This window comes from Egretta garzetta, unplaced genomic scaffold, assembly GCF_000687185.1.
Source record: "Egretta garzetta isolate BGI_Z169 unplaced genomic scaffold, ASM68718v1 scaffold11, whole genome shotgun sequence".
Lineage (NCBI taxonomy): Eukaryota > Metazoa > Chordata > Aves > Pelecaniformes > Ardeidae > Egretta > Egretta garzetta.
In genome coordinates, this window is record NW_009258621.1 from 218541 (window position 1) to 228637 (window position 10097).

The window sequence follows — 10097 nt, forward strand, 5'->3', positions numbered from 1 at the left end:
TTTGTCCTTCGTATGACATATAGAACCTCACAGCGAATATCAAAAGTCACTTGTTCAACAAAGTAAGTTACACCACAGAGCATAAAAATCCCACAGTGCCACACTGTAAACAGGTCAAGTGTGATAGCTGAATCATTTATTTGATTCCTTAATTAGTATACACACAAGTGTCCACTGCTTCTGCAGACACCTGTACGAGATGGGGTGCTGCAGCTAGAAATGAGTTAGAACAATCACAGAATTCTGATGTAATTAATACAACAGGCTCTGTCTCCTCCTTCTGTCCTCACATCTGTACAAGAGACTCTGAGACATATAAAAGATGTGGAGCCTGTTGGGGTTTTTCTCCTTGGTTTGAATACCAATCTTAAATGGCAGTTTGCACCCAGGGTACACACCACCTCTACCAATACCATGATCACTAAAACACCCCCCCAATATCCAGTGTAGATACCACCTCTGCTAATACGACGACTGCTAAAAATCAAAACACCCCCAAACATGCACGCAGCCCCCCGACTAAACTGCAACGCTGAAGTGATGGTATGAAGAAGTCTGACAGAAATCCATGCCCCCCCCCACTAGACAAGGCTCCTCACTCACCTTTTAAGAACAAGGAGTTATGTGTACCTTCAGCTGACAGGACGGGCTTGTCATCAAGGTTATCAGAGCTCCGCAGGGTCCTTCCTGCAGCAGGGTAGGTCTCCCGCTCAGCATTTGCCCAGAGGGCTGGTCCGGGGAAGCTGGAGGCAGGCCTGGAAGGCACTGAACATCTGTACACACTGCTTTATGGCACAAATTCTACTTGAATCTCAAGATGTTGCTGCTAGAAAAGGCCAAGTTCAGGAACTAACAGTTTAACGACGAGCAGGCAAGCAGAGGGCTTGGGAGGGCCAAAACCTTCTCCTACCCAAAGGTCACCAAGATTTATCCCCTAGAGAAACTTAATAGTATTCAAATCTCTCATGGGACATAGACTGACAGTCTATATCTCATGACAGTGCTCTCATGAACAGTTTGTGACACAGTTCATGCTGCCAGGCAGCTAGCAACAGAACTGTTTCAATACACAAAGAAAAAAATAAATCAAGCAAGATGGCCTGAAATTCCTCTGAACTCAGTGTTTTATTGCTTCATGATTATTAATTACACTTTGACACAATGTACTTTGGAATAAATTGGCACCTACTACATAACTTAAAAACTTGGTATCTTACAGCTTACATAATTGGCACTATAGAGAAAACCCAGAGATCTGTCATTTTGACCCAAGATTAAAAGAAAGATAAAATCCATTATTGTTGGCAGGTGAAATTTCACTGTGGAAGGCCCTTAAAAGTAGTGAACAGAAACTAACAACCTAAACGCCCTCCAAAAACACATATAAAACCAGCATCAGATAAAGAACTCCCTTCTTTTTACACCAGTCTTTTTGCTTTGGTACTTTCAGTACCCAAAAGTGCACAGTAATTCCCTTATCTCTTTTATGGAAAAAAGTAACATGATCAAGTCTACACTGCCTACTTTGGGTGACAAGAGGAGAGGCTCCCACACACCATACTCAGCGCCCACACAAACAGTATTTTCATCAAAAGTGACATTGCCTCAGGATTTCACACATCCCAGGAAGTTTATAAATAGTAAAGTTGGGGGTTTTTAATTTTTTTTTAAAAAAAAAAAAAGCAAGAATTATTTTGAATAAATAAGTGACAGCTGTAATAGCTGCATTTACTTTGGTGACCAGTTATCTATATGCAGCATAAGTTATCTTCGTAAGGCAAGTGATGACATAGCACAAGTGAAGTCCCTGAGGATCAGCATCTCTGTGCTCAACATGTTTGTTTCACAATGTGTGTAGACAGCCTGGAAATAATCAGTCCCAAGGCATCTGCTTTTTAATCTTCAAGCACAGCTGCAGACCACACAATAAATTATTTCCATACCTCTTCTTGTAGGGAGGAATATGTGAATAAAAGAGACTACTTAGTAGGTGATGCTGGGAAATTAGTTCTCCTAAACCTGGACCAAGTGCTCCACCTTGTGTTAGTCCTTGGCATTCAAACCTCTCGAAGCCTGCTCAGTAATTGCGGGTCCAGCAGAGTAGCTTATGATTTCTTCTGCCTGTGAACTAGTGTTGCCCATGGTGCCGTAAGATAGCTGCTCTGTATAGGGAAGCATCGTCCTTTCTGTAGAACGAGGATGCAAAACTTGAGGGACGTACATCTGAAATCACAAGCGTTAAGGATTTTACTAGTCTCTCAAAGTATAACGTCGGGATAATTCACCCAGGATAATTTTTCCCCTCACCACTCTTCTCTTCATTCATTTCCCATTCTTCACCTTAACACCTAAGGCCTTCTGTACCCTAATAGAGGCTTCCTGGTGCAAAACTCGCCTGTACTTGCAGACTGTGGCACAAAGACCTCTATTTCTACCTCAGTCCCACTTCCTTTTTACTGACATGGCAGGCAAGACCTGCTGCACATGTCTCAAATTCCAAAGTCACAAAGCAGTGGCAACTGACTGCATTTGGCAGCTGTCCAGATGTGAGGATCTGTCTGGTGTAAGGCCAAGAACACAGCGTACAGAGCTGCTGGAAGTAGCAGGTCTCAACTACTCCTAAAACATCAGCCGAAGGTACTTCTGGAACACCACCTGGGAAGAGTCAAGGAGCCCAGCTGCAGAACTCTCTGGTCCCACACGCATATGGAAGTCCCACAGTCCATTCAGACTAATATGTCCTACTTGTGTAAGTAGGTAAGCTCTTTGGTAAGCAGGGTGAGAAATTAAGTTTTTCAAGGAAACGTAAGAGAATATGAGTAACTCTTAACTTCTTACAGAAGATGTTGGGATGGTTGGTACATCTGTGTCGTTTCCTCTTTCACATTGCACATCTTCTACCTGTAACCAGTAACAGGTGGGGAAAGGAAGAGAGACAATATCGAATTGGTAAGTCAAACCAATATACAGAGATCGTCAGCGCCCAAAAACCTGCACAGAAAGATCCCTGTGCAGTGCTGGTACTCTCTCCTCCAACCCTCTTGCATACTGCTCTTTCCTCTCAAATTCAAACAGTTCCTGCTAAGAGTGACAGATTTTCTGCCGTGCCGAGCAGTCTACCTCTAGTATCAGCCCTCTTGAGCCATCTTACCAGAATGAACCTTTGTGGACAGATGCTGCTAGCGAGAAGGCACAAACAACCCAGTAGGAGTAGCTGGCGCTACATCAAGCGCATAGGTAGGTGCTGAAGGGTGTTAAGTATCCATCACTTACCTTATAATTCAGTGGGCTCAGGTACTTGAAACAGCCAAAACAAGTATAAGCCAAGCAAATAACAATTGTGATGTTGACAACCAGGAAGGTAAACATGGTTGTAGGTGCTTTAAAGCCTAGAAAAATATCCACAGAATACAATATAAAAATACATAGCAGAAAAAAACCCCCACAATTCAAACAAACCTTTACTTTATCTTCCTCTTTTTCAGAGACCTCTTTTTTTTTTTTTTTTTTTTTTTTTTTTCCCCCCTCCTTAGAGGCCTAGCCCACAACCCTCCCAGCCACAAACAGGAGAACCTCGTTATGAACAAAGCTTGTTGACTGGTAAAACTGCTGAGCAAGCTGTTTCCCCAGCTTCCTTAAAGGCCAAGAAAGGTGGCTGCAATACTTGAATGGTAACCAAGACTCAGAGCGATTCTTCTCCTCCTCCCTCAGTCATCTATTCTGGACCCACTTCTAAAATACTTTCATTAATGATCTGTGAAATGTAATAGATAGAGTCCATTTATTAACTATCATGATGGCACCAAACTAGATGGCTTGCAAACAACCCAAAGGAAAAAAATAGAAAAAAAAATATCAAAAGTTACCTTGCTATATTAGACAGCCCCACCCCCTTTCAAGGAAAAAAAACCCACAAAAATAAACACTAACATGCTATTTTAAGTAGAAAGCTGTAAATAACTACAATTTGTAAGGGAAAATGAAACACAGATAGGGAGGGATAACAGGCCTGTAGCACTGCAGAATGCAACTGATGATTACAAACTGGAAAGCGGTCAACAGTGTGATGCTATCACAAAATGTGGGGGGGAAGCATGTCTCTGGTACCTATACAAAATAATTTGGTGCTACTGAACCTTCAACTTGAGCTGCCTTGTCTGTGTATGACACCATGATAAAATATGGACAGAACTGGGAGGAATCCAAGGAAAAGGAAAAAGAGAAGAAATCGAGTAAACGTGAACTAAGCTGAAAGCTAAGTTTTTCTTCATAGACAGAAAGACAGATAAAACTATAGGAAAGGACATGGTAGCAGCTTCCAGTATGGAAAAAGTGACTTACTATTTTTCAGGTCCACTGGGGAAATATTCTGAAGAAATTAATCTCATTTTGTAGCAAAGATGACTTGAATAAGATATTAGAACACCACCACCACCCCAAAAAACCAAACCAAACTAAAACAACCAAACCCACACCTTAGCTGTTCCCAAGCTTCTTTAGTCAAAAGAGGAAGCACCAACCCTCAAATAATTTTGTGGTAACCCCAACATATGCAGTGGCACAGAACAGACAAGTTTTACTTTTTAGCAGGTTATATAAGCCCTGTGCAGATCTGTTCAGGGGGTGGAACAAAAAAAAACAAAAAACAAAAAACAAACCACAAACAAAAAAAAAAAAAAAACCACATAAAAACTGGGACCTGCACTTGGGTCACAACAACCCCATGCAACGCTACAGGCTTGGGGAAGAGTGGCTTGAAAGCTGCTTGGCAGAGAAGGATCCGGGGGTGTTCGCTGACAGCCAACTGAATATGAGCCAGCAGTGTGCCCAGGTGGCCAAGAGGGCCAATGGCATCCTGGCTTGTATCAGGAATAGTGTGGCCAGCAGGAGCAGGGCATCCTTCCCCTGTACTCAGCACCGGCAAGGTCATACCTCAAATCCTGTGTTCATTTTGGGCCCCTCACTACAAGAAGGACATTGAGGCACTGGAGCATGTCCAGAGATGGGCAACAAAGCTGGTGAGAGGTCTGGAGCTCAAGTCTGATGAGGAGCGGCTGAAGGAACTGTGGGTGTTCAGCCTGGAGAAGGGGAGGCTGAGGGGAGACCTTATTGCCCTCTACAGCCACCTGACAGGAGGGGGTAGTGATGTGGGGCTTGGTCTCTCCTCCCAAGTAACAAGTGATAGGACGAGAGGAAATGGCCTCAAGTTGCACCAGGGGAGGTTTGGATTGGATATTATGAAAAATTTTTTCACTGAATGGGTTGTCAAGCGCTGGAATGGGCTGCCCAGGGAAGTGGTTGAGTCCCCATCCCTGGAGGTATTTAAAACCCGGGTAGACGAGGTGCTTAGGGACATGGTTTAGTGGTGGGATGGCAGGGTTAGGTTAACAGCTGGGCTTGATGATCTTAAAGGTCTTTTCCAGCCTAAACGATTCTATGATTCTAAAAACCAAAAGAGACGCCATGAACATGTCATTGTTCAAACCAAAAAGGGAAGTGAAAAATCCTCCCTATGGGTATTCTGCAATGTCCTTCAGAAGAGGTTGCTTTTATAAGTGTAGGCTACATCACTATGTACCAGCTGGTGAAACATGTCTACACCAAAGCCAACATACGGTGTGAACCACAAAGAAACAGCAGAGGTCAGGGAAGAAGAAACCTCCAAAGATCAGTTTTCCTTGCCCTGTGTCCTCAGCACTCCTCCCTGCCAACAGCTCTAGAGAATGTGGGACTTAAGTGACTACCCCAGGAGACAGGGGTTGAACTGCAGGTAGTACCATTGCCTCCCCTGTTGTGAGAGGCCCAGTGGTGCTCTTGGCATATGATGGATGGATGGCACGAGAGCTGAGGAAGAAAACAGCAACTGAGAAGGAAATAGATTACAGTAGTACAGTCTATCACCTTCCATATGCAGTCAAGTGATACTTGATCCTGACTGAGAACTGGGATAGAAGCCCTTCCAGCCTTACATTAAAATAATGAGTGAGAAAACAGTATTATCGCTGTACTCTGCAACCAGACTGAAATATCCATACCAGGCAAACTATACAAATCAATGACTAAGCAATCAAGCTTTACACACCATAAGCTGATTTATTTTGCAGATAAGGAAGCAGAGCACTCTTCCCCTCCTTCCTTCTCTTTGGCAAAAGAAGCAGCAATGAAATGAATAGCAATGAAATTAAAATCTCAAGTTCCTCCCTCTCAGACTCACACCACTTGGCTAGACTGCCCTGCACACTGACAAATCACTGAACAACATCCTGTAAACAGGATCCTCTATACTGACCAAGCCAAACATGGTAATCCAGTCTGCATTCCATGACAAATGATGCAGATCCAGAAAACTTTATTATTATAAAGACTTAATTTTTACTACACCAAGATTTCCTTCATAACAATTAGAGGTGCATCTATTGCCACATGTTTCAGGTTGAGTTTTCTAAAGCATGCTCTAGCAATTCCGCTGTTATTTTAGAGGACATAGATTTGTTGGTCCTCCTGGTTGCAAACAAGGGAGAAAAACAAGCTGTCAAACATACAAGTAATGCAGAGACACCTGCTCCAATCCAAGGACAGCCTGAAGCAATAGTTCAAGTGCCTCTTACATCCACAGGGAGCTATCTCTAAAGTTAGATGACAGTCTGCCAACAATATCTGTTTTACTACCGGTATGCTAGAGAAACACAATGCAGGTGTCGTCATTTGTCATCAGTGCTGTGAAAGCAGAGGGCAAAACACCAAGGGCCTCCTTCCCAAGAAGGCAAGCTCAACTCCTCCCAGCATCACCAGCATCCCTGTTCCATACCAAATGCTTCCTCCTATATCCCAGATAAAAAGCCATAAGCTATTGCCTTCCTTTTCTGATGTCAAAGCTGTTATGACACCACAGCCAATACTAACAATGCCAGGTATTTGCAAAATACAGAACGTCCCTATTTATAAATTAAATAAACTACACACAAAACATGAGTTTTTAAATTACAATATGGGGAAAAGAGTCACCATCTCACTGCAATCTTCCATGTAAAGTTTGACGAATGTTGTAGAACACAGGTCTTACTAAGATTAGCCAACATTTTAACAGTTTTTGCTAAGCGACATCTGTCCAACAGAAGCAGTAACCAATTCATCCAGGCAAATTAAACTTATGCACAGACTACACAAATGCAGGTAGTGAAGCCAAAGACTATCTTACTAGAAATAATTCTGAATAGATTTTTGTTTTATTTAAGGATTTTTACTGTCTTTCACTCCACAGCCCAACTGGCCAATTCAAACTCTACAGAATTAGGGAACACATGATCTCCTGTAAAATGAAGAAACATGAAGCTCCATGATAACAGTTTTAAGTTAACATATCAGCCACCTCCATCAGAGTATCTTCTGCAAACTTGTGTATGCCGCAAACGTTGTGTAATTCAGTGGCCACAGGTAACCACCATGACCTCCCATTTATGGAAGCAAAAAGAAAAGCCCACAAAGCCTATGAAACTTCACATGTAATTCAGCTAAGTTGACAAGAGAGATAGGAGCAGTTTCTAGGTGGAAAAAGGTAATACTTACCTAGCCTCAAAAATGAGAAAAAATAGAGCCAGAAAAGGCAGAGAATTGGAGCTGCAAGGGCCTGATTCACAGCTGCAAAGTGCATCTTCTTCTCCAGCTTGGCAGGGAGATAGGCATAGTAAAGGTTATAACGGTCAACCATGTGCTTCAGGAGCATGTATATTAAACCTGGAAGGAAAAAAGGGAGAGCCAAGGAGAGGTAGTTGAAGACTTGATAAAAAGCAGCAACTCTGTGAGGAGATCGACGCTAACCAAGTGACTGAAAATCTAGATACCAGTGGGGGACACAGCCCAGATATGAATGGGGTACAGCTGCATGACAGCAGCCTGCTCCTAAGGTTGTTTCATCCCCAACCCAAGATGCCCAGGGTCTTCCCATCCCTCCCTTTCTCCACACACTTCTCTGCAACACCGCTCATGCTCCAAGAGAGAACCTAGAGCTCCTTCCTAGTGCTGGCACATGAGGTCCAGCAAGTAGGGAAGACTTGGTAACTCCCCCACCACCAAGGCAGAAAGGTCTGACAGTGGCTTTAACGCCTCCCTCTCAGCCTTCAACAGATTCATGACTGGATTTCAAGTCAGCTATTTTTTGCTCCAAAAAAAAAAGCCAGTTACTGCTGTGACAGCTATGAATTGCAACAGCTCTGCTATGCAGTAGCACATTCAAATATTTACAACTGCACACAAAATGAAATGTAAATAAATATCAAAGAACATTGTTACAAAAAAAATTGGCCACATTCTCCCAATAAGAAGGTTGGCAATTAAAACCAGTTCTGAACAATATCCAATTTAGCTAATTTTGTTGTATCTAGCTCTCTAAAATTTTGGATTAGAAAAGGAAAATACAAACTCTATAAAATGATTTAGTACTACTTATGTCTGATAAACAGGTTTCCAGAGTGGAAATATCTGTAGCTGCTGAAATGATTCTTTATACATAATTCTTATGACAGCCCAGAATCTCTGTGAATGAAAGATACAATAAAGTAAGACATAGATCATGTCACAGTCACTAAAGATGGACAACTGTCCAAGAGTTCTAGACAGGTTGCTAGGTTTCTTGCACACCCATATAGGATTTAATGGCTGGTACAGGAAGAAGAAAGTAGTCAAAGCCATATATATAGGCAACTTGACGCAGAAATGTTAAGTTTTGTTCATGGGACAGAGATAAACCAGGTGAATAAGAGAAACATCCTAGAAAAAGGAGTTCTGTGACTCAGAGATCTGGAGACCTTCTCAGGGTCCTGTAGGCCTGCAGCTCCATCTTTGCCACAGGGCAGCTGTGCTCCACCCACATGCCCTGACTAGGTCTTAGTTAGCTGGTTTTCTAAGCCAGCAACTCTACCAGAGTATACAGCATTTCCTTTTCCAGTCAAAGGGCAGCTATGGTGTTCACCAAGACCACGTCCCAGCAAAGCAGTCAGCACGTTGTTAGGTCACACCCCTGGGGTCAGGACCTTGGAGCATACAGCTGTCCGTAGCTGTGAGTAGTGATGACCACAGATCCTTTTCTCGTTCAGGATGTGGAATTTTAAACAAATGGTTTGGAATGCAGAAGAGCTGCAGTAGTGAAAAGGACAGGCAGTTTTCCAGTCTCTCACTACTGGATCAACATGCTTATTTTTGTGCTTCGTTTTACATACATCAGTCAAACTTTAGGACAAAAGTTCTTTCAAAAGTGCCTGAAGGACTTGGGGATCAGAACATCTCAAGACACGTTTGCCTGCCTAAGGTGGGCCTTCAGGCTGGGTAACCTCTGCAGCTTGCTTCTCCCAGACCTTAAGAACCCAGAGATAAAAATAATCCCCTCATCCCCAAACCTATGTGAACTTCTATGATTAACTATTAAAAACCACCATCAGAGCTAATACACTCAAACTTGAGAAATAAAATAAGTATCTAATAGACATTAAATATACTGTCAACTCCTAAAGGCAGTACAAGAGCTAAGTAATTCACCATCTTCTCCCCTGTCTTTCCACAAGAAATACTGGGGGGGGATAAGAGCACAGAACTGGGCCTTCCAAACCTCCCACATGCCCCCACCATGCTCACAGTGCCCACAGCTCATTGGAAAACTTACCAAACGGGACAATGATGGGACATGTAATGCTATAGGCCATGATGACAGTGAACACACACAACATCCAGGCATACATTGCTCCAAATTCATATTCAAATGCTTGTTGCTAGGAATAAAAACAAAACACCCTGAACTCTCATGTTATCTATCAATGTGTCAGGAGTTAAGAATACATTCACTAAAACAACAATTCACCTTCTCTTATTCTCTCACTATGACAGATCAGTTATTTCCTTAAGAGGCATAAATGATGTAATTAGAGAGATGAAGTATCATGAGTTTTAAGCATCTGTACTTACAGAAAATATGCTGCTTTCATAGCCTTAAAGGAATTCATCAGGGAACCTGTTTTCATCTGTAAGAAGCAACTACTTAAATCCACAAGGCAGAAAATAATTGTGCCAAACTCAGAACCTTCATCTCACTGCAAATTCCACTGAAT

General features: G+C 42.5%; 1 protein-coding gene across 5 annotated transcripts in view; it reads right to left on the bottom strand.

The window, feature by feature from the left end:
* The window catches only part of TMEM63A (transmembrane protein 63A), a 44449-nt gene that overhangs the window by 7480 nt on the left and 26872 nt on the right, over nucleotides 1–10097 (bottom strand). For 4 of the 5 annotated variants that reach the window (XM_009648145.2, XM_035903612.1, XM_035903613.1 and 1 more), the window contains 5 exons: nucleotides 9656–9761; nucleotides 7567–7734; nucleotides 3274–3389; nucleotides 2839–2901; nucleotides 604–2223 (listed from right to left, as the gene is read on the bottom strand). In XM_009648145.2, the coding sequence (XP_009646440.1) occupies nucleotides 2044–2223; nucleotides 2839–2901; nucleotides 3274–3389; nucleotides 7567–7734; nucleotides 9656–9761 (633 nt within the window). In that variant the 3' untranslated portion in view covers nucleotides 604–2043. Of the gene's footprint in view, nucleotides 1–603; nucleotides 2224–2831; nucleotides 2902–3273; nucleotides 3390–7566; nucleotides 7735–9655; nucleotides 9762–10097 lie in introns of all 5 variants that reach the window. The other variant, XM_035903616.1, reaches the window with a different exon arrangement.